Raw genomic sequence first — 25,929 nt, 5'->3', positions numbered from 1 at the left:
TATTTTTTAATTTTTTTTTTCAACGTTTTTTATTTTTATTTTTTTTTGGGACAGAGAGAGACAGAGCATGAACGGGGGAGGGGCAGAGAGAGAGGGAGCCACAGAATCGGAAACAGGCTCCAGGCTCCGAGCCATCAGCCCAGAGCCTGACGCGGGGCTCGAACTCACGGACCGTGAGATCGTGACCTGGCTGAAGTCGGACGCTTAACCGACTGCGCCACCCAGGCGTCCCAGCATCTTGCCTGTTTTCTAACTGTTTGTGCCACACCACTTAGCATCCGCGTCTGTTTACGCTTGTATTACTTACGTTACTGTGTGCTTACACGCAATGAGACAAACACACACAGGGGGATGCAACACTATCCAGTTCGCTGTTTCTTACGTGTGTCTATCGTGAATCCCCAGCAAAACTGTAAGCTCTTTCACCTCCTTCCTTGGCACACCGTGGCACTGCCCACTGTTAACTGCAGGGCAGGTACTCGATAGATACTACGTAAGAGCGACTGAAAAGGCAAAAAATGTTAAAGAAAATAAAGAGAGAGTTAAAATACCTGACCAACTTTTTTGTTGTTGTTGTTGAAGAATACGATTTGATGCCCAGAAAACATTTACCAGACCAAGATTAGAGTTTAGAGGCACATCTGTCTCCTTTAATCCTAGTTATCGCCATGACCAGGCGGTTATCAACCGAGAAGCACAAAGGTTAATCACACGTGTGTTGTTTGGACCCTTGCCATAGAATACCCCTGAATTCATTGAGGGAAATGCTGAAGGAGCACTTTGCTAACTCCAGAATCCACCCTTCCCTTGGGGTTATCTTGTCTGAATCAAACAGTGAGCAGGTTGGTTTGTTTAAGCCGAAACCTTGAGTTTAAAAAAAGAAGAAAAGAAAGAAAGAAAGAAAGAAAGAAAGAAAGAAAGAAAGAAAGAAAGAAAGAAAGAAAGAAAGAAAGAAAGAAAGAAAGAAAGAAAGAAAGAAAGAAAGAAAGAAAGAAAGAAAGAAAGAAAGAAAAGGACAAGTAAATTTAAAGTTTTATGAAAAATGTGTGCCTTCAAAATCAATATGACCAGTATCTCCAAATTGGGGAAACTAGGAACACTTCTACTGACTTTATTTATTAGAGTATATTCTGAGAAAAGGTACCTGCTTATTTAAACTATTTACAGGTTAAAATATATTGGTTGCAGCCTAGAAAGAGGGACTGACGTTATCACTTTTATCTAATTTGGCCCTATGGGATAGGGACCAGTCTATAATAATACATTCAGTGAAATAAACAAAGATCAGAACATGTGCATGGCATTCTTCTTTTTTTTTTTTTAGAGAGAGAGAGAGAGTGAGTGTGAGTGAGAGAAAGGCACAGAGAGAGAGAGAGAAAGAGAGAGAGAATTTCAAGCGGGCTCCATGCTCAGCACAGAGCCTGACGTGGGGCTTGATCCCACGATCTTGGGATCACAATCTGTGCCAAAATCAAGAGTCGATGCTCAACTGACTGAGCCCCCCAGGCGCCCCGCATTTCTTTATAATTTAACAACCAAGAATGCATTCCTAGCTGCTATAGTCTTGCTCATTTTTTTTGTTTTCTTTTTTATGTTACCTTTCATATACATGTTCTTTCTCCATTCCTTTCTTTCCTTACACTTTTTCTATTGAACAACACAGGCCGTTTGGCCTACAGAGATTTCCCCTGGTCTGGATGGTGCTGACTGCACACTCCCGGAATAGTTCAACATGCTCCTCCTATCGCTTTCCCTGCAAACTGACAGTTGAATCCAGAGGCCTGAGCAGACTCAGGCTCAGTCCCTTTGGCAAGATGCAGGCCGTGGTGTGTTCTTTCCACATACGTCTGATGTTTGTTCTTCATTGTCAGCAGCGCTTCATGCCTGGTGCCTAAATTCGTTAATTTGTTGGGGGTTGTAACATGGTTCATATTCCAACCCTATCATTTCATTTCATCAGCTGGACTGTCCTCACTGTCTCTGTGCACACAGGGAAGTCATATTGTAAGCGGCCCCATGGAGAAGCCTACATGGTGAAGAACGTGAGCATCCTGCCAAGAGCCACGTGAGTAATTTCTGATGTGGATCTTCTCTGCCCAGATGCAAGCAAACATATCTGCAGTGCACAGCCCAACTGCAATCTCATTCGCGACTCTGAACAACTAGATAAGCCGCTCTTGGACTCCTGACTCTCAGAAACTATGATGTGACGGGTCTGGCTTCAAGCAAAACTTCGGGACAACTTGTTACACAGCACCAGATAACTAATTTGCAATCCGTTGCAATTCTTATCATTATTGAAACTCAATTTGTCCCATCTCTGGTCAGTGAGGGCCTCTTCAAATTATCTCTTGAGTTATTTGAGACCATTCTAATAGTCATTGATAGCTCCAAAATTAGAATCACCTATTTCTCTAAGAAGTCCTGGTTTATTTCACTGGGAACGGTCTTGAGGAAGACCACGGTCCGGGGTGCCACAGGAGCTTTTTGGTCATTATTTCTAGAACTTTTCAGTAGAGAAATAAAATATCTTATGAATTCATATTGAAATTATAATTCAAATTCAGGTGAAGCATGTTTTATTTAATTTCTTTATATTAAATCTGTATTCTTTTGAACTACACGAAGAATCCTGGTTCTCAAGGACAGAGGCAATAAAATTAAATATCCATTAATTTTTCATTGCTTTATCCCACATAAACACAGCAGTCTTAGGAAAACAATTCTTTTTTTTAATGTTTATTTATTTTTGAGATCGAGAGAGAGAGAGAGAGAGAGAGCATGAGTGGGAGAGGGGCAGAGAGAGAAGGAAACACAGAATCCAAAGCAGGCTCCTGGCTCTGAGCTGTCAGCACAGAGCCCAATGCAGGGCTCACACTCACAGACCATGAGATCATGACCTGAGCCACTTAACTGACTGAGCCACCCAGGCACCCCATCAGGGAAACAATTCTAATACTACAACCAATCATTATTATTTCTGAAAAAAAAATTTTGCACATGCTACTGTAATTCTTGCCCTTTTAAATAGTTGTACTATGTCTACATTCTCAGATCACGTAGCCATTACATACTATACTCTCTCTTTTTAACGCTCATTTATTGTTAGATCTACAGATAACCACACAGTACATTTAATGCCACCACCAGTACTCATGGTGATGTCTCACATCATTATGGTTAAGCTGCTCTTTAGTAGTACTCAGGTAAAGCTCATAAAGACAATATTCTCTAAGTCTTTGCATGTTGCTTCATACTTGAAGGCCAGTTTTATTGGATAGAAAAGCCTCAGCTCACAGGTGCTTTCACCGAGTATCTGAAAAAATGTTACTGCATTTTTTTCTGGCACAGATTATTGCTGTCAAAATGTCTGAAGATAGTATGATTTTCTTTCTCTTACACATCATATGGGTTGTTTTTTTTTTTTTCCTAGATGACCAAAGGTTTTTTGGGTTTTTGTTTTCCTTTTAAGTTCAGCAATTTTACCAGAATAACACTGGGACATAGTTATTCTTGATCAGTGTTCTCAGATACTCAATGTGCCCTTTCAATGCATACTTCAATTTTTTTTTTTTTTTTTTAGTTTCAGGAAATGTTTCAAAAATTATACTTTTTAATATTTGTTCTGTTCTCTTACTTAGGGTTTCTTCTTCAGGAACTCCTATGAACCATGTGGCAAGTCATCTCTGTCTATCCTCAATGTTTGCTTTTTTTAGCCCTCAGATTCTGTTTTCTCCCTTTTCCTTTTTCTATTTTTTCTCCTATTCTTCTATTTTCATTAAAACATTATTTGCTGTGTTTATATACTCTCTTATATCTTCTAGTTTAGTCATTACAAGTTTTTATTATTTTATTCTAATTCTTTTTTGAGTCCTGCCACCTCGTTTCTGAATTTTTCTATTTCTGATTTATATTGCTCTTTCATGCTTGTGTTATTTCCTTATTGTCTATTAGTCTGTTTTGAAATAGTTACAGTGTTTATGTTTTTTAAAATAGTTTATTTATGTATTTTGAGAGAGACAAAGTACTTGTGGGGAAGGGGAAGAGAAAGAGAGAGAATCCCAAGCAGGCTCCATGCTGTCAGCACAAAGCCCATGCAAGGCTCGAACTTATGAAACCCTGAGATCATGACCTGAGCCAAAATCAAGACACTTAACTGACTGAGCCACCCACTTCTTATCTATTTTTTTACTCATATTTTCTGATATGCTTTCATTGTCTAGGGATGTTATTCTGACCCTTATTCTCTTTATTTCTTATTGCAATTTTGTGTGACACCTGAACTCAATACTTTGCTGTTGTTCATTTTACGTAAGTTAATTTTCCTGAGATTTTAGAAGGAGGAGAAGGTGGGATAGTTTTTAAGTCTTCACAGAGCTCGCTCTCTTATGTGTCATGTGCAGAAATACAGTGAGTCCTTTCTGAGATTTCCTGGCTCTCCTCCCATCTTTGTTTTGTTTTGTTTTGTTTTGTTTTTCAAACCCTTGTGTCGAGGGCTGACTTTCAATAGATCGCAGCGAGGCTCTCCTCCCATCTTCCACTTTTATCTGGATCTTCCTCTTTTATCTTTTATCTTTCCTCTTCCTCTGGTTTCTCTGCTCAATTTTGATTTCACTCCCAATAGTTTTCCCCCCATTTGGACCCATCTGGAAAGAAACTGTAGAGGGTCCATTTCAAGAGTTCACAGGGGTAGACTATGCCAGACCTCACCACAAGGCCACTCACCGTCTCTCACTAGTGTAGGCCAAGTCCCTCTTGGTTTTAGTTGCTGTTCTCAGATTAACCCACCACACTTTTCAGTGAATATCTGTTGGCTCCTTTGGGCTTCACCTGTTCGTAGTCCACCTGCCACCCCATTGCCTCTGCTATCTCCCACATAGATACATAGATGATGATAATATACACAGTCTGTGGTTGTTGGCGATTCTCTCCACCTGGTTGTATTTGGGGTTTCCTAGTGCTAACTTGTATTCAATTTGGTATTTATTCTGCTTGGTGTTCTCTGAGTTCCTGAATCTGTGGTTTGGTATTTGTCATGAATTTGAGGAAATTCCCGGTCATTATTGCTTCAAATATTTCTGTGTCCTCCCCCCCCTTCCCTCCTCTCCTTCTGGTATTGCCATTACATGTATGTCACATGTTTTGTACCTGTCCCAGAGAACTGGATATCTGTTTCTTTTTCATTCTTTTTCTCTCTTTGCACTTCAGAAGTTTCTAGTGACATTTCTTCAAAGAATAGCTGTTAACTCTGTTCGGCTTTGTTCTTATTGTGGCATTGGGAGTGGCAACTTCTAATCCCCTTACATGCTGGAATAGAGACTGAAGTCTACTGAGTTTTGTTGCAAATGCTGTTCAAGGGTTTTTAGTTTTGCCACATATTTTATATGTGGGGATTTGGGAGGATCTAAAAACTAAACAGCCACTACTCTATCTTCTCAAAATCAGAAATAATGTTTAGTAATACTAAAGTAAGAGGTATTCAGCAAAGTGATTCAACGCTACAACATAAGTCAATTTTCTTGGTTGAAAAAAATGACTTAATAAGCACCCAATTGTAAATTAACAACAACAACCATAACGTCAAGAATTCCTTTAGAAATAAATGGAAAAATATTTACAAACAGGTAATTCATAGGGAAAAAACCCAAACAGAAGCATCAAGCAAAAATTTGAAACTCCTTCATAAAGTTACACTAACTAAAACAGCAATGAAATATCAATTTTTAATTGTTGGACTAGCAAAAATTAGAAAGCTGGGTAACACTAAGTATTAGTAGGGTTGTAGTTTATAGAAACATAGTACAATGCTTTATGGGGCAGGGAGGGAACGTGTGCATAAAACCATTCTGCAGTGGAACCTGGTACTCCTGAGTCAAATTAAATAGACGTATACCCTGTGATCCAGCAATGGCATTCCTGGAGATTTATCCCAAATAAATTCCCATACTAGGTATAGGAGGGAACAATGCAAGCATGTTCATCGTAACTTGTAGTGAGAGGGGTTTGGAGGTGGTGTTAGTTTCCATCACTGGAGGTGTAAATCGGTGAAATGTGCTAAATTTACTTCATGAAGCATTGTGTAGCAATCAGAAACAACACATCTATACCATAGCAATATGTAGAGATCTTAAACACCTTCATGCTTTGTAAAGAAGGTAAGATACAGGTTGAGATTCATAACAATCGCCTCCTATATAAATGTTTTCAATACATGCTAAAAAACGAAGAAAATACACATTTTTCAAAAACAGACACAAGAAGAGGACACACATTAACCACATTAGAACCACTACTGTGGTTGTGAAGGGGAATGGCCATGGGCAATGAGAATAATTAGGAATATATGCATAAGTAAATAAATAAGTGAATACATAAAAACAAGAGCAGTATCTCACACAGATCAGTGAGCAAGTGCCCTAAACTGAGACGTCAATGAACTCATTTCTCCACATCTGAATTTCTACTAATAAAATTTTTAAACGAACTCAAGTATTTTTCGCTCAAAACTTACACTTTTTGAGAACCCCTCTAATTACAAAGCACTAATTATTTTCCTATCCTATTGGCATCTCTTCCAATTATTTTCTCTTCTCTTTACTCTGTGTTCTGACTTCCCTTTTTGGCAACATTTCCAACCTCATAATTTTTATTCATCTCACTCATTCAGGTATTCAAGTGTCAACTCAAATATTATTATTGAGTTATGAATGTATTATTCTGGGTACTAAGAGGATATGAAGGAAACCTCTCATGCTCTGTCTTTCCGGGAACCCACATTCATTTTTTTTTTTTAATTTTTTAATGTTTATTTTGAGAAAGAGAGAGACAGAGTGTGAAAGCGGAAGGAGCAGAGAGAGAGACACACACACACCGAATCTGAAGCAGGCTCCAGGCTCCGAGCTGTCAGCACAGAGCCCGATGTGGGGCTTGAACCCATGAACCATGAGATCATGACCTGAGCTGAAGTCGGATGTTTAACCGACTGAGCCACCCAGATGCCCCGTCTGGGAACCCACATTCTAATGGACGCAAAGCACTAGCCCATGAAATGGCTTAAACCAGCCCAAGGCAGCACTGGTTTAGTGTCTGAAAAGTGAGAGATGGATGTGAATATGTGATGGAATCCAGAGATGAGACATCAATGAGGCTCAAGGTGGGGGGAAAAATCTGCCTGAAAGGTCATAGTTGTGCTGGATCTTATAGGATGAGTGGTATAGATTAGAGAGAAAGGAGAGGACATCCTGAGTGGGGAGCATATCTTTTTTACAAGGCATGGAGTTAAGACTGAATGAAGCCAAGTCAGCAAGCATCAAACTAGACACTGGGAACTGAGGTAAGAAAGTAAGGGTAATACAATCAGCAGAGAACAAGCTGTAGAGGACTTGAAGGACGTTCTTGCCAAGAAATCTTGATCTTATCCTGTGGACATCAGGAAGCTTCTGGAGATATCTGAGTCAGGCTTTGGATAGGGTTTTCCTTTTTATTTATTATATCCAGCCTCCTACCAAATCCTGCTGAGGCTCACAGTGCTATTTCTGTCCAGTCCCGGGGAGGCAGACCTTGTGGTAGGTCTCCACGGCAGGTCCACTGAACTCCTACAAACGTGCTTTCTTTGCTGCCCCCACCCCCCTCTCACTTCTCCCACTTCTTCAGCTTCCTAACCTGACCTCATCCTATCAGATATTGGGTTATGTGTGTTCTCCTGGCATCCCATGGTTGCTTCTACCATATTAACTGATTCCTTAGTTCATTCAACAGATGCTTACCGATCCCATCCTGCCTGCTGGGCACTCTGCTAGAAGCTGAGTGATAAGCTAAAACAGAACTAAAACCTGCTCTCATGTGGCCTAGAGGCAGAGAGAAAAGTTATCATATCTCAGTATCCTATTTTTCACTGTAGAATTTATTACCCTGTATGCCAACTGCCTCTTAGACTACGAGTTCATGGTATCTGGCACTTTGTAAATGCTCAATAAACGCTAACCGATTGAATGAATGGGTAGATGCTTGGAGAACCCTGCTCATACGGCAATAAGAATTATCAGTTCTGAATCGATAATGGCAATCTCACCCCTCCTCAGAACTGCTGATCACATACAAATGTAAACTCTAGATCACAGGTCAGCGGACTTCTCCTGTCAAGTGCTAGGTAGTAAATACATTAGGCTCTATAAGCCATATGGTATCTGTCACAACTGCTCAGCTCTGCTATCGGAGCACAAAAGCAGATGTAGACTCTACGTAAACAGTGAGTGTGGCTGCGTCCCAATAAGATGTTTATAAAGGCAGCTGTAGGCTGGATTTGGCCCATGGGCCCTAGTCTGCCAAACCATGGTACAGAAATGTCACCTCTGTTGATTTTTCAAAACTGCCTTCATGCCTGTTCCATATATTAATTTAGTTGTTACATCCAACATCTCAGCTTACTTTTTTTTTTTTTTACAGTTTACTTATTTTTTTTTTTTAACATTTTATTTATTTTTGAGACAGGGAGAGACAGAGCATGAACAGGGGAGGGTCAGAGAGAGGGAGACACAGAATCCGAAACAGGCTCCAGGCTCTGAGCGGTCAGCACAGAGCCCGACGCGGGGCTCGAACTCACAGACCATGAGATCATGACCTGAGCCGAAGTCGGCCGCTTAACCGACTGAGCCGCCCAGGCGCCCCACAGTTTACTTATTTTTGAGAGAGAAACAGAGAGTGCACAAGTGGGGTATGGACAGAGAGAGGGGGGAGAGAGAATCCCAAGCAGGCTCTGCACTGTCAGCACAAAGCCTGATGTGGGGCTCAAACTCACAAACCATGAGATCATGACCTGAGCCAAAACCAAGAGTCGGATGCTTAACCAACTGAGCCATCCAGGTGCCCCCTGAGTTTACCTTTAAACACACATCAGACATTTGCAATTGTAGTGTTATGAAAGAATGTGCAATTTGGAGCCAAACAGACCTATTTTACTCTATGGTTGGCCTTTTGGTAATTTTTATCTTTTTGAACCTCTGTTTCCTCACTATAAATATACTCTTTTAATCCTGACTATGAAGATTAAGTGAGAAATGTAGATTGAGAACTGATTGTGATGCCTAACACACGGTAGCCAGTTCACAAATCCCACCCCCCCCCCACCCCACCCTCTGTGCTCGGTCATGTTCTTTTTTCCTCCTGTAAATCCCATAATCAGATTAGCTATTGAGGATCTACTACATTCAAGGCACACTTTCAGGTACTTCTAAAACTCCTCTAAATCCTCCCTGATATCTCTCTTGATCACTGTTTCTCAAACTTGGCTATAACACAGTTCACTTGGGAGCCTAAAAGTACTGATGCCTGGGCCCTGACTGTAGACATAACTGTTATAAAGAGTGGCATGGGCATCAGAATCATCCCTGGATAATTTCAGTATGGAACCAATCTGAGAGTCATTGCTCTGCACGCAGATTCTGGCTTTAATCAATTCAGAGAGCTCCTCCCTCTATCTTTCCATGTGCCTCCCTTAAACAGTTAATAACTGCACATTTTTGCAGAGCTAGAGTTGACTGGTTCTTGCATCTGTTACTTACTCGTATTTGTATGTATTCATTTAGGGAGAGCAGAAAAGAAAAGAATGATATATAATCATCTTCCTTTGTCTTTGACCTTTGCTATTTAACTACCAGACAGCCAATCCCCTTTCCTATGGCGACAGCCTTGATTGTTATTTGGGGCTCCACTTCTCCCCCACCCTCAGTCCACCTGGTCTGCTTGAGGCTTTACCCTTAGCCCTGGAAACTCCTGAAGCTCATGAAAGCAGGACATGAACTCTCCCAGCTACGGTGAGTGTTGGTTGACTCTGACTGTCATGACTTAGTTTTCTAGGTAGGACTGCTGAAGCGAAGACATCTTTTCTGCTGGACTGGATCTGAAAGAATGTGTGCGTATAGATTTGGGTGGCTATTTTACAATCTCAAAGATAAAGTCTGAGAACAGAACAAGACAGAGACAGAGATGTCATTTTGAGCAAGAGTGTCTAACTAGTTCTAAGTGTCTAGCTAAGTCTCAGCCAGGGGCACTATTAAACTGCCACGGGAAGCCAACAAATTCCCTTTCTCTTCCACTCCTGCCAGTTTAGTCAGGTGGTGTATTATCGGCAGCCCAAAGAATCCCGAACAGATTGTCTCCTCCCATCTCCCTCAGAACAAGATCTAATCATCTGTTTATCTGCAGAGATTATGTGCCAGGATCAAGCCTGGTCATTCATTCAACAAACATGCACTGGCTGCCTATTGTATCCAATGCTTGGCTTCCAAGGAAGGGTTACAGTGGCCCTCCATCATTAAGAACTGCACACGTTTCTGGAAAGAATATCCAGCAACAAAACTATCCCCCTACTATCAGTGAGGCCCTGTGCTAAGTATTGAGGACAGAAAAGCTCATAAGACAGAGTCCGTATCTCCAGGGTTTATAATCAAATTGGAAAGATGGCACGTGCGTAAGAAGATAAGCAGCACTCTGGGATGTGAGGTGCACAGACTCCTGAGTGCAGACATCAAACCCAAAGTAAGAAATGTAAGCAGCAAATCTTAAGTGAGCACAGGGACCACAACATTTTCACTTTCCTTTGAACCAAAATTAGCTAGGAAAAGGAAGGAAAGTATTGCAAAAAGTAGGAAAGAAGAGTATCAGAGGCTTTGAATGTTGTTCTAAATCACTTTTTATACTTAAAAATTAAGGCATTTTGTGAATCTTATCTGCTTGTAAATTAACCATGTCAGTTTTAGATGATTTACGGGCACCTGGGTGGCTCAGTCGGTTAAGTGGCCGACTTTGGCTCAGGTCACAATCTCGAGGTTTGTGACCTGGAGCCCCATGTCAGGCTCCATGATGGGCTCTGTGCTGACAGCTCAGAGCCTGGAGCCTGCTTCAGATTCTGTGTCTCCCTCTCTCTCTGCCCCTCCCCTGCTCATGCTCTGTCTCTCTCTCTCTCTCAAAAATAAACATTAAATAATTTAAATATTATAGAAATCTCTTCATTCATTCATTCATTCATTCATTCAACACTATTTACTGCATGCCTATTATGTACCAGAAACAATTATATACACTAAGGTTTTAGGAGTAAATAAAACAATATCCCCACCACTTACCTTCTAATGACTACAGAGTAGAAAGAAAACTTTCGCATTCAGCTCCCCAAAAGTAGCCAGTGTAAACAGTTTGGTGAATATCACTACAGATTTGTAAATGTAGATACTGGCATTTATTTGGACACACAAAAAATGAAAATATCCTGTACTTACTATTTTTTAGAAACTTGCTTTTTTTTTGTATTAACTTAGCAATACGAATTGGACTGGTTTCATGTTAATAAATACAGATTTTTTTCATTCTTTTTCATGGGTTATGTCCTATTCCAGTGATTTCACCACTATCCTATTCATGAACACTTGGCTGCTCTCAGGTTTTCCCAATGATAAGCAATGCTATAAACATGTGTGTTATCCCAATAATTTTTGGAACACTCAGAAAAATGTTCATTAATGTTCTCAGAAACGGAACAGCTTGAATCATAGAGGCAAAGATGTGAATTAAATTATTTTTCAAGTACTAACCCTATCTTCTACTTCCTTTTTAATTCATCACTGATGTATCGTGTACATAAGATTTTATACAAGTGATTGGAAAATACCTTCTAAAATCCATTAACGTAAGTGCAGACAGAATAAAAAAAGCGGGTGGGGAGAAATCATCATTAGCTCTTTCCACAAAATCTTCTATGTGCCCAGGACTGTTCTGGGCCTTGAAGAAATCTATTTTTACTGAACAGTCCCACGAACATTCCATCAACGTAGAAAGACATTTCAGTAACAGTTCAATTAACCAAACAAGCTGTTTAATTAATAAAAATATTTTTTTTCAAGAAGCAACTGAAGCAATTTTGTTTGGCATGCATGCTTAATTGTGTGTTTTAATTTCTTGGTTTTGGCCCGTGATCACTTAAAAACAATCATCAAGCAAATCTGAATGGTTAACTGTAATTGGAAGAGTACGCCTTTTGCATTTTATGGTGTATAAAATCTAGCAAAGAAGAAAATAAACACAAGAGCAACAAAGAGGTTCATTCACTTACCCTCTTCATAACCACAGCCAGGGTAAACTTCACTCAGCCTTCGGCCATTGAATTTTATCCTGAAGTTTCCATCTACCGCACAATCAGATAAACTCCAGCTCGTGGGAGCAACTAATGGAAACAGTGCCGTAAAAGGAACGGCTGCACAAATTTCCATGTGCTTAACCTGGAAGGGAGAAATTGCGGTGTGAATGGAGTAAAAAGTGTTGAGCTGTTTTTAAACCAGAGGGGGTGATTTCACTTTTAGCAGGAACTTGTGACTAAGATTGCCGGTCGGGAAATGATTAACACTCCTGTCGTCATCTGCTTCAGCTCCCCAGCTGCAGGAAATCGACTGAGGCAACCTTATCAATCCTGGGCTTTTGTGGCCTGAATACATCGTCCTCCCGCGCGGGCAGTCCGTGCGCTGACTTCAACGTTAGCGTGAAGTTATATAACATGAAAACGCATTTAGAACCGCTGCCAACTTTGTGAGTGGTTATTTTCATGGAAGTGGAGAAAGGGTTGATTTTTATTTTTCATTTTGGTGCCCCACCTCCAAAGATGGATTATTATTTAGATCCTTTTTCTTAAAATTCCAAAGTTTTACAGGAAGCATTAGGAGGGTCTCTGAGTTCCCTCTGCCTTGTTTTCTTCCCCAACCATGCTTGAGTCTAAAAACTTCAGTGCCCCTTTTGAACTGCCATTTCTCACTTTTCTGGAAACCGGGGGCTTGGAAAAACGAGAAAGAACTAATCAATATGTGTGCCTATGTTGGAGGCACTAGAAAGGAATCAAAGGATTACTCTTTTTTAGATGGTTGTTATAAAGACCAACTAGTATGTGATCAGTCCTTCATAAATGCTTCTAGAAGAAGCAGGGGGAAAAAAATCTCACCCAGATATGAGAAAGAAATGGCAGAGATTTATTTAGGTAAACTGTGCCTTATCTTGTGAACAGGAGCCTGATATATCTGCAAACACGTTTCTTTTAGTGGAATTGCGCTCCACCAACCGGGCAAAGTAGATGAGGCATTTCCTGTCAAGGGGCTGAGGAAAGCCCAAACTGGGTCTTAAATACAGTGCTGAAGAGAGAGCTTGAGAGCTCGCTGTCCGTTGTGTTTATTATGCTATAAACTTCATTTTCCTCATAGCCCTTAGATTGCTGACCTAGAAGCAGATTGATGACTCAGAGTTCTTATCACCCTTCCGGAGGTATTTTCTACGAATTGCCAAGCTCTTTTTAGGAACTCAGTTGCATCACCACGCCACCCCATCCCACCCCCCGCCACCAAAGAAAGCAAGTGTGAACAGTTTCGATGCTGTAAAACCATTCCAAATAAATTCAAGGAGTTTCTCCCTCTGCATCCATGCATTGCTTTGTCTCTGAAATTTAGCAAGTGCTCTAAGTGAATTTCACATATTCTTTGCGTGCCTAAAATGATGAGCATTTTAAAGTCTTTATTATTACACCCTCATTTCCTTTTGTTGAGCTACAACAAACAGCTGAGAAGTTGGAGAAAAATGCCAAGCGTACACACACACACACACACACACACACACACACAGTCACAGGCACAAGCTTTAAGTCACCTTCCTTGTTTGTCATTGTTAACAGTGCCTGGCACATAGTAAGCACTGAATACTCATTTGCTGAAAAAGCAAAAAAAAAAACCCAAATTTTCCAGAACTGAGTTTCTTAACCTAGATTTTAAGGGAATCAAGAGCTCTCTGAACCCTAAATTGTATGTGAAATTTATGATTATGTGCATTTTTCTAGGGAAAAGGCTGGTAGGGTCCATGAGATCCTTAATGTGTCAATGACACACACAGAAAAGGGCAAGAACCACCACCCCAGAGAAGTATTAAAAATACAAAGTCTCAAAAAAAAAAAAAAGGAAAGAAATGTAGTCTCCAGGGGTGGGCTTGTGAAGTACACTCTATAGAGTTGGAGTGAGATTTTTCAGGAAAGGATTATACTATCTCCGTAATATGGCAGAAACCAATATGAACTGTTTTGAGGGACATACAATATCACTACCTCTTTTTTATTACAAATATTACAAGATTACTATTATTTTAGAGTAATAAACACAAATGGACAGACGACCATGGTGCAGGCTCAAGTGAGTCAGATCAGTTAATGACAGCCATATATATACATGGTGTTGAAGGTAATTAGACACAAATGATAAGAAAACCCAAGTGCCTGAAACCAATGTTACTTTTATGTGGTCAGAACAAATTTCTCTCTTTTCATTCTTTAATTTGTAACAGCTGCAATAACCCTAATACCAGCCATAAGCATCATGCATGCTTATGAGGGGAAGCTACCTGAGTCCGGCCTGAGATGATTTCATCCTTACCCAGACCCAGGAGTTGGTGCTGGGTTGCAGAGGGGTCCCAAGGAAATGAACTCTGCATATCTGGCATTGGGCAGAGAGAAGGAATCCCATCTAGGATCCAAAGAAATAGGGAAGGCAATGGGAACGCAAGCTGGTTCAGCCACTCTGAAAAACAGTATAGAGGTTCCTCAAAAAACTAAAGATAAAACTACCCTATGACCCAGCAATTGCACGACTAGGCATTTATCCACAGGATACAGGTGTGCTGTTTCAAAGGGGCACATGCACCCCCATGTTTATAGCAGCACTATCAACAATAGCCAAAGTATGGAAAGAGCCCAAATGTCCATTGATGGATGAATGGATAAAGAAGATGTGGTATATATATATATATATATATAAAATGGAGTATTACTCGGCATTCAAAAAGAATGAAATCTTGCCATTTGCAACTACGTGGATGGAACTGGAGGGTATTATGCTCAGTGAAATTAGTCAGTCAGAGAAAGACAAATATCATATGACTTCACTCATATGAGGACTTTAAGAGACAAAAGAGATGAACATGAGGGAAGGGAAACAAAAAATAATATAAAAACAGGGAGGGGGACAAAACATAAGAGACTCATAAATATGGAGAACAAACAGAGGGCTACTGGAAGGCATATGGGAGGGGGGGATGGGCTAAATGGGTAAGGGGCATTAAGGAATCTACTCCTGAAATCATCGTTGCACTACATGCTAACTAATTTGGATGTAAATTTAAAAAAAAATAAAATATAAATAAATAAATAACACTGAAAGAAAGAAAGAAAGAAAGAAAGAAAGAAAGAAAGAAAGAAAGAAAGAAAGAAAGAAAGAAAGAAAGAAAGAAAGAAAGAAAGAATAGGGAAGGCAAGATACCAGGTTAGGGAATGAAGGCCCAGGGCTGTCAACTGAACTCAGGCAGGGAATGTCTTACACCGGAAGAACACACATGGCCCCATATACCGCTGCAACAGCTGGGCAACCCACAGATCTCTGTGGTAACTGGGCATCTGGAGCGCAGGAACCATTCCTTCTCCCACAGCCTCCCTCCCTTTCTAGAAAGACTCCATAGATTTACCAACCTCCACCCTACCCCAAATTCCTTCCACTGGAAAGAAAGCAAATACAATCCCTCTCAAACAAATGCTTTGGAGGAATGAGCATGTGTGAGCAGCCTAACCACCATCATTTCGCAAGCACCTATTAAACACCATGTGTTTGCTCTGTATTCATTTTCTCCATTTATTTCTCACAACAACACTATAAGATAGACACTATAATTATTCACATTTAACAGACCAAATCTTCTTAAATGCAAAGTAGTGCAACTTGGAAAGAAGTATACTGGAGCTCTCTAATTTTCATTACAATATTTTTATCCTTAACTTCTGTTTATTCTCATTTAGTGTCAACCTTTCTTTCTTCATTTCTGAAGAAATACTACACTTGCTGCCTACCTGGTCTCTTATCCTCCAGAGTCCACACCTGACTCAACTGCATACACACACATTCCCTCAAGTGTAAGCATAAGGTGGGCCAGTCTAGACTCATCACCACTGCAAGAAGCTAGATAGACAACAATAAACAGTTTTCTGCTTCTTAGAAAAATGTGGAAGTTGTAAACACTTTAATATTCATGCTTTTTTTCATATTTTCAACCACATTTTCTTTTTTAAAGGAAGTTCTTTTTGAGAGGAAGATATATTTTGGCATATTTAGTCTTTGAGAAGCCAGTGAATAGAACACTGTCAAATGTTTACTTCGAGTAAATAAAATCTGTTATGACTATGATTCTGATAGAATGCATCACGTGAGTGATACATGAGCAATTTTTACTGCAAAGGCAGCTCTTGGAGCGTTCTTTTGACTTGGCATCACTGAGTGACATTTGGGCTGATGAGGCTAAAGTTCTTGGTCACCTGATGGTCATTTACACAGGGCTGATTGTTTCTGGAGCCAATAGTGCTCCATAACAAAGGAGTCACTCTTCATAAAGGAGCAAAGATGAGCTAAAACGAACAAGCAAACAAACAACAAACAACAACAGATCTTTTCCACTAAATGACCAGCAATTAAAACAATAAAATAAGAGCCATAGTAAAAGTGTGTGCTAGTTAGTAAAATGTGACCAAAAATTCTGATCAGGTTTTTCAAAAAGACCATACAGAAATATAACTTGTCTGAAGTTTGACTTTCACTTTGAGCTTTGCAAATCCTAGAACCATGCATATATCTATATAATATGTTGATGGGTTACAAAAAAAAAAAAAAAAAAAAAAGCTAGTATGAATCATGCATATTTAACTGTGCAGTTGTCAATAAGGGTGTGCTGTCAGATAATTACCTGTTGTGGTTATCTTGTCTGCCTTTCTGGTGGTTGGGGCATCTCTAAGGGTGAAGATCATGTCTCCTGACCACCCGCCCTCTCTCTAAGCCTCTGGCTTTCATTCCTGTAAAATCATTCTTTGAAATACACCAATAGTTCAATTTGACTTTTGCTAAGATCCATCTTCTTTCATTTCTCCTAACCTCCATGGGCCTGTGGCCAAATAGGAACTCTCTCCCCGCACTTGGTTTTAGAGATGTTACACTCTCTTCACCCTTCTGAGACTGCCCTTTTTCTGCTTCCTACCCTTTCTAAAAGGGGTGCTGGTTCTAGATATGTGGCCACAGTCTTCTTTCTGTCTTCTCCCCCCAAATCTCAATCACTCTCACTGCTTCAGTGGGCACCTCCAGGCAAATGACTCCAAAACTAGTATGTCAGCTCCAAGTTTTCCCCATCCAGACATTCCGGACAACCCACAGAACGTTTGCAGCCACCACCAAGTTCTGTCCACTAAGTTGAAACTTGCTTTGACCTCATCCTCACAATCCCTGTTCTCACTCTCTTTTTCTGGTAATGATCCAAGTATTCTCTTACCAAGGTGTGAAACTTCAGTGTCACATTTTACCTAACGCTCTGTCTCATGGTCCCTTCCCACTCACCAGTATATGTAATCGTTGCCTAAGTTTTATAGGCTTTTTCCTTCATTAAAAAACTCTTGTCTCCCATCCAAATTGGCCAGGAGGAAGTCAAACTTTCACTCTTCACAGATGACATGATACTCTATATGGAAAACTCAAAAGAGTCCACCAAAAAACTGCTAGAAATGATCCATGAATTCAGCAAAGTGGCAGGATATAAAATCAATGCACAGAAATCGGTTGCATTCCTATACACCAACAATGAAGCGACAGAAAGAGAAATCAAGGAATCGATCCCATTTACAGTTGCACCAAAAACCATAAAATACCTAGGAATAAATCTAACCAAAGAGGTGAAAAATCTATACACTGAAAACTATAGAAAGCTTACGAAAGAAATTGAAGAAGACACCAAAAAAACATGGAAAAATATTCCATGCTCTTGAATAGGAAGAACAAATATTGTTAAAATGCCAATACTATCCAAAGCAATCTACATATTCAATGCAATTCCTATCAAAATAACACCAGCATTCTTCACAGAGCTAGAACAAACAATCCTAAAATTTGTATGGAACCAGAAAAGACCCCAAATAGTCAAAGCAATCTTGAAAAAGAACACCAAAGCAGGAGGCATCACAATCCCGGACTTCAAGCTGTATTACAAAGCTGTAATCATCAAGACAGTATGGTACTGGCACAAGAACAGACACTCAGATCAATGGAACAGAATAGAGAACCCAGAAATGGACCCACAAACATATGGCCAACTAATCTTTGACAAAGCAGGAAAGAATATCTAATGGAATAAAGACAGTCTCTTCAGCAAGTGGTACTGGGAAAACTGAACAGCGACATGCAGAAAAATGAACCTCGACCACTTTCTTACACCAGACACAAAAATAAACTCAAAATGGATGAAAGGCCTAAACGTAAGACAGGAAGCCATCAAAATCCTCGAGGAGAAAGCAGGCAAAAAACTCTAGGACCTTGGCCGCAGCAGCATCTTACTCAACAGGTCTCTGGAGGCAAAGGAAACAAAAGCCAAAATGAACTATTAGGACTTCATCAAAATAAAATGTTTCTGCACAGCAAAGGAAACAATCAGCAAAACTAAAAGGCAACCAACAGAATGGGAGAAGATATTTGCAAATGACATCTCAGATAAAGGTATCTATAAATAGTGTCCAAAATCTATAAAGAACTTAACAAACTCAACACCCAAAAAACAAATAATCCAGTGAAGCAATGGGCAAAAGACATGAATAGACACTTCTGTAAAGGAGACATCCAAATGGCCAACCGACACATGAAAAAATGCTCAACACCACTCATCATCAGGGAAATACAAATCAAAACTACAATGAAATACCACCTCACAGCTGTCAGCATGGCTAACATTAACAACTCAGGCAAAAACAGATGTTGGCAAAGATGCAGAGAAAGAGGATCTCTATTGCACTGCTGGTGGGAATGCAAACTGGTGGGAATGCAAACTGGTGCAGCCACTCTAGAAAACAGTATGGAGGCTCCTCAAAAAACTAAAAATAGAACTCCTCTACGACCCAGCAATTGCACTACTAGGTATTTATCCAAGGGACACAGGTGTGCTGTTTTGAAGGGGCACGTGCACCCCCATGTTTATAGCAGCACTATCAACAATAGCCAAAGTATGGAAAGAGCCCAAATGTCCATGATGGATGAATGGATAAAGAAGATGTGGTGTGTATATATATATATATATATATATATATATACACACACACATATACGTACAATGGAGTATTACTTGGCAAACAAAAAGGATGAAACCTTGCCATTTGGAACTACATGGATGGAACTGGAAGGTATTATGCTAAGCGAAATCAGTCAGTCAGAAAAAGACCAAAATCATATGACTTCACTCATATGAGGACTTTAAGATACAAAACAGATGAACATAAGGGAAGGGAAGCAAAAATAATATAAAAACAGGGAGGGGGACAAAATGTAAGAGACTTAAATATGGAGAACAAACTGAGGGTTACTGGAGGGGTTCTGGGAGGGGTGATAGGCTAAATGGGTAAGGGGCATTAAGGAATCTACTCCCGAAATCATTGTTGAACTGTACGCTAACTAACTTGAATGTAAATTTTAAAAATAAATAAAAATCAAAAAAATAAAAATATAAAAAAAATAAAATTATAGGATTAAAAAAAAAAAACTCTTGCCTCCATTCCTTCTTAAAAATGAGTTTTCCTTCCTACTGTTATTGTCTTACTTCAGCCATTTGGCCTTAAACTTCTGGGTTATTGTAATTTCCTCCTGTTTGGTATCCCTCTCTCTTCTCTGTTTATTTGCTACCAAATAACAATTCCTTAGAACACCATTTCAATGATATTCTTTCCTGATCAATGAGTTTCAACAACAATATCTCTTAGAGTTTGAGACCAAGGCTTTTCAAGCTTTAATGTACAAGTGAATCACTTGAGGCTCCTCCTAAAATACCGATTCAGCTGGTCTGGGGAGGGGCCTGAGAGTCTGCATTTCTAGGTCCCAGGTGATGTTGATGCTGCTGGTCTGCTTGTGTTAAGAGTTTATGACCTGGGCGCCTGGGTGGCTCAGACAGTCAAGCGTCCGACTCTTGGTTTCAGCTCAAGTCATGGTCTCAGGGTTTCATGAATTCCAGCTCCATGTCAGGCTCTGTGCTATCAGCACAGAATGGGATTCTCTTTCTCCCTCTCTCTGCCCCTCCCCTGCTCACACTGTCTCTGTCTGTCTTAAAATAAATAAATGACCTTTAAAAAAAAAAAGCTCTTTAAAAAAAGACAGGGGCACCTGGTTGGCTCAGTCGGTTAAGCATCCGACTTAAGCTCAGGTCATGATCTCACAGTTCATTGTTTCGGGCCCCGCATGGGGCTCTGTGCTGACAGCTGGGAGCCTGGAACCTGCTTCAGATTCTGTGTCTCCTTTTCTCTCTAACCCTCCCCCACTGGTGCTCTGTCTCTGTCTCAAAAATAAATAATAAACATTAGTAAAAAACTTTTAAAAGATAAAAAAAAAAAAAGGGTTTATGATTTGGGTCAAGTTCAAGTCTCATTCTCCTCACCTGCCAAATGGGGAGACTAATTAGCTAATAACAGACCACCCTGCCTGTATTTCTGCTCCAATCAATAAAATAGAGTGATTTTGTTAATATGTAAGTCCAATCATGTCCCTCCTCTGATCAAAGACCTCAATGCCTTCTGTCTCAGAGGCAACAAGAAAGTCCTTATAGTTGCCTGCAAGATCAGACCCAGCCTTTGTCTCCACGACTGTATCTCCTTGCACTCTCCCTCTAGCCAGACTGCCTTCCTTGTTTTCAGAAGACCAAAAAGTTTCTTCTTGTAGGCTTTTACTCTTGCCTTTTCTTCTGCCTGGGTTACTCTTCCTCTTGCTCTCCCTTTAAACGTGGACTCAGAGGTCATTTCCTCAGCGGTATCTTCCTTTGCACACTATCTAAAATTGTGAACATCCCTGCTTCATCACCAGCTCCTTACATCCCCTTCCTTCTTTTATTTTTCTCAGCAACATTTATCCATTATCTAGTAAGCCACGTATTTTGCTTGTAAAACGTAAGCTCCAGGAGGGCATAGATTCTTGCCTGTTTTATTAAACCATTCATTGATACATGTCTGTTTCTTTTGACTGATCCCCCAACACCTAGAAAAGTGCCTGGTATATAATAGATAAAAATAAATATTTATTAATTGAGTGAGGAATGAATGAGTGAATGAATGACCTAACTCTAGGGTTATTACAAAGATAAATAAGATCACACACATAAAGCATTTAACACAGTGCTTGACTGATTTCATAAAAACAGAAAAGAATGGTGGTTGCCAGGGACTAGGGAGAGGGAAAGTCAAAGGGCACAAATTTTCAGTTATGAGAAGAAAAAGTTCTGAAGATCTGATTTGCAGCATGGTGGTGACTATAGTTAATAATACAATAATGTACACTTGAAAGGGGTGGAGGGTAGAGCGAAAAAAGAATTAACTGTGTCAGGTGATAAATATGTTAATTATCTTGATCTTGCAATCATTCTACTATACATATATATACCAAATCATCATGTTGTATAGTTTAAATACATATAATTACGCTTGTTAATTATTCCTTAAAAAGTTTACTGCAATTTATTCTATTAAATTCAAGAAAAACTGCTTGTAATGCCTTTCATGATGCAAGTTTATAAAACTACTTCTATCTTTCTTCTATACACTATGTTCCATTCATCTGTTCCCCTGTCCATCAAGAGGTGCTTAGATATGATTCTCAGTGTTACCAAACATTACTTCTGAGTGATAGTGATGACACTTTTCACATTCTACTTGGCATTTATTTGTATTGCTTAAATATTTATGACTATGCTTCTTTTTATTAAAGTCAAAGCAATTATATTTTTAAATATTGGGGAATTTTAAGCTCACAGAAAGGTCACAAAAGAGCATGTTAAAATGATTCGAGAGTAGACACTCAAGAGCTTGGAGGAGTTAAGATGGCAGAGAAGTAGGGGGACCTGGATTTTCCTGGTCCCTCAAACACAGCTGTATTGGGGTCAGAACACTTAGAAAACCCAAGAGATCAATCTGCAGGGAGGTAGAAGGATGTCCACAGTTGGAAGGAGACAGCTTGGAGGGATTTAGGTGCATGCACGTGAACTGGGGGAAATAAAAGAGCAGAGCTGTGGAGACGAGGGAACCCTTTGTGTGGAGAGACAAAAGGCAGAGAAAGACAGAGGGGTTGTGAAAGTGTGGCATAGGGTTAGCACAAGAGGAAAACCGCTCAGGACCATGGACTGGGGAAGCTGAAGTACTGAGCATCCCAGTGCATTTTTGCAAACAGCCTTTGGAGCCGAAACTCAGAGGTTTTGGAAGTGCGTGACTTTCTCCAGAGCGGAGCGTTGGTGCATATTCCTGGGCAGGAGAGAGCCAGCCCCCGAGAGCATGGTGTGGTGTCGTGGTCTCTGGGGTGCACTGGGAAAGAACAGTCCCCTTCCCAGAGTACTCTGGGAAGAAGACCCTCCAGGTGCTAGCCAAAGGCCTTTCCTCAGCAAAGGGGAGAGGCTCCAGTCTGGAGGAGGGGAATAGATCCACAAAGGGCTGGGTCCTTTAAGACATAGGGTTTTGAATCCCAGCTGAGAGCCAAGGGGAAGGCTCAGGAGACCTGTGGTGCAGGGCAAGCTGACCACCCTCACTATTCTGAGGGCTGCCTGAACAGCATGGGTTTAGAACCCCGACTGGGGAGGAGAAATTGGGGTGATGCCTTTTCCCCACACACACACCAACAGGGTGGAACTTCCAAGAGCAGCACAGTGGTCCCCAGTGAAGGTGGGACCACTTACACCTACCCCGCCCCTCGGTGCCTGGCAACTGCTAATCTAACGGAGCGAGACGGAGTCTGACCCAAGGCAGCCGGCCTCTCCTCCAGACCAGCACAGCCACCACCTCCAGGCACCAACAGACATTTTTTTTTATTTTTCTCTTTCTTTCCTCCCTCTTTTTATTTTTTTCTTTTGGAATCAGGCTCATTGTGTCTGACTTGTTTTTTGTCATTTTTTCTTATATATACATATATGTATTTTTTGGTCAGGCTTTTTTATTCTATTCTTTTTCCATCTTTTCTCTTTTCTTCTGCTTTTTTCTTCTTTCTTTTCCTCTCTCTTTCGTTGTAATGAGCCTTATAGTTTTTTTTTTTCAACGGTTTTTTTTTTTTTTTTTTTTTTTAATTTTTGGGACAGAGAGAGACAGAGCATGAACGGGGGAGGGGCAGAGAGAGAGGGAGACACAGAATCGGAAACAGGCTCCAGGCTCCGAGCCATCAGCCCAGAGCCTGACGCGGGGCTCGAACTCACGGACCGCGAGATCGTGACCTGGCTGAAGTCGGACGCTCAACCGACTGCGCCACCCAGGCGCCCCTAGCCTTATAGTTTTTTGATTCTCTGTTTGGTTTTCCTTTCTCACCTATCCTTTTTCTCTTTTTACGGGATCAGGCTTCCCCCACCCTCTTTTTTTTCCAGGGTTACTCCGACAAACAAGTCAAAGCACACCTAGTTCAAGGTCCAAACACTGCCCACTGCAAGCTAAGAGGAGCTCTGCAGAGGACTCACCAGTGGGACAGAGCAGCCAAAACACAACAACAGACCAAACACCAAACATACACCAAGAACACTTCCTGGAGTGCCCGGCCCTGGACAGCATATGACCCCTTTTTAATATAGTAGTACTTGAGAGTGCAGGTCACATAACAAGCTTTTAAAACACCCAAAAGATAGAAACTTAGCCGAAATGACAAGATGGAGGAATTCTCCCCAAGAGAAAGGCAAAGAAGAAATCACAGCCAGAGACTTGCTCAAAAGAACGAGAGATATAAATAATATATTTGAACAAGAATTTAGAACAACATTCATAAGACTAATAGCTTGGCTTGAAAAAAGCATATAAGACACCAGAGAAACCCTTGTTGCAGAGATCAAAGACCTAAGGACTAGTCGGGATGAATTTAAAAATGCTATATCTGAGATGCAAAATAAACTAGATACAGTGACAGTGAGGATTAAATAACCAGAGGAGAGGGTAGGTCAAATAGAAGATAAAATTATGGGAATAATGAAGCTGAAAAAGAGGGAAAGGATAGTACTAGATCATGAGGGGAGAATTAGAGAATTAAGTGATTCCATGAAACAAAACAATATCCATATCATAGTAGTCCCAGAAGAAAAGAGTGAGAAAAAGGGGCAGAAGGTTTCTTGGACAAATTATAGCTGAGACCTTCCCTAATCTGGGGAGGGAAATAGGCATCTAAGTCCAAGAGATACAGAGAACTGCCTTCAAAATCAACAATAATAGGTCAACACCGTGGCACCTGGGTGGCTCAGTCAGTTGAGTGTCTGACTCTTGATCTTGGTTCAGGTCATGATCTCATGGTTCATGAGTTTGAGCCTTGCATCAGGCTCTGTGCTGACAGCAAGGAGCGTGCTTAGGATTTTCTCTCTTCCCTGTCTCTCTGCCCCTACCCGACCTGTGCTCTCTCTCAAAATAAATAAACTTTAAAAATTAAAAAAAAAAAAAAAAAAAAGTCAACACCATGATATATCATAGTGAAACTTGTAAAATACAAAGATAAAGAGAGAATTCTGAAAGCAACTAGGGACAAATGGTCCTTAACCTACACACGTAGATACATAAGTTTAGTGGCACACCTGTCCACTGTAACGTGGCAGGCCATAAGGGGGTGGCAGGAAATATTCAATGTGCTCAATAGGAAGCAAGTGAGGTTGTCATTCAGAATAGGAGAAAGACTTTCCCAGACATATTAAAACTAAAAGAGTTTGTGACCATTAAACCAACCCTGCAAGAAATCCTAAGGGGACTCAGAATACAAAGCAGCAAAGACTACAAAGGACCAGAGGACATTATCACAAACATGAAATCTACAGATAACACAATGGTACTAAATTCATATCTTTCAATAATCACTCTGAATGTAAATGGACTAAATGCCCCAATCAAAAGACACAGGTTATCAGAATGGATAAAAAAAATAAGATCCATCTATATGCTGCCTACAAGAGACTCATTTTAGATCTGAAGACACCTGTAGATTGAAAGTGAGGGGATAGAGAGCCATCTATCATGCTACTGGACATCAAAAGAAAGCCAGAGTAGCCATACTTATATCAGACAAATTGATTTTAAAACAAAGATTGTAACAAGAGATGAAGAAGGGCATTACATCATATTTAAGAGGTCTATCCATCAAGAAGAGCTAACAATTGTAAATATTTATGCCCCCAATTTGATATACCCAAATATATAAATCACAAACATAAGCAAATTTATTGATAATAATACCATAATTATAGGAGACTTTAATACTCCACTTATGGGGCACCTGGGTGGCTCAGTCGGTTAAGCGTCCAACTTTGGCTCAGGTCATGATCTCACGGTACGTGAGTTCAAGCCCTGCATCAGGCTCTGTGCTAATGGCTCAGAGCCTGGAGCCTGTTTCAGACTCTGTGTCTTCCTCTCTCTCTGACCCTCCCCCGTTCATGCTCTGTCTCTCTCTGTCTCAAAAATAAATAAACGTTAAAAAATTAAAAAAAAAATACTCCAGTTACAACAAAGGACAGATAATCTAAGCACAAAATCAACAAGTAAACAACAGCTCTCAATGACACACTGGAACAGGTGGACTTAACAGATATATCCAGAACATTTCATCCTAAAGCAGCAGAATACACATTCTTCTCAAGTACACATGGAACATTCTCCAGAATAGATCACATATTGTATCACCAAATCAGCCCTCAACAGGTACAAAAATACTGAGATCATACCATGCATATTTTCAGATCACAACACTATGAAACTTGAAATTGACCATAAAAAAATTGGAAAGCCCTCAAATACATGGAGGTTAAAGAACAGCCCACTAAAGAATGAATGGGTTAACCAGGAAATTAAATTGGAAATTAAAAAATACCTGG

General features: G+C 40.3%; 1 protein-coding gene across 2 annotated transcripts in view; it reads right to left on the bottom strand.

Moving 5' to 3' along the window:
* Positions 1–25,929, bottom strand: part of TRPM6 (transient receptor potential cation channel subfamily M member 6) — a 202,895-nt gene that overhangs the window by 159,236 nt on the left and 17,730 nt on the right. The window contains exon 3 of one of the 2 annotated variants that reach the window (XM_058695681.1): positions 12,107–12,272. In XM_058695681.1, the coding sequence (XP_058551664.1) occupies positions 12,107–12,115 (9 nt within the window). In that variant the 5' untranslated portion in view covers positions 12,116–12,272. Of the gene's footprint in view, positions 1–12,106; positions 12,614–25,929 lie in introns of those variants that run through there. The other variant, XM_058695682.1, reaches the window with a different exon arrangement.

The sequence above is a fragment of the Neofelis nebulosa genome, chromosome 12 (genome assembly GCF_028018385.1).
Source record: "Neofelis nebulosa isolate mNeoNeb1 chromosome 12, mNeoNeb1.pri, whole genome shotgun sequence".
Classification (NCBI taxonomy): Eukaryota; Metazoa; Chordata; class Mammalia; order Carnivora; family Felidae; genus Neofelis; species Neofelis nebulosa.
Note: the sequence above shows the minus strand (reverse complement) of the source record. Positions and strands in the feature narration are given on the sequence as shown.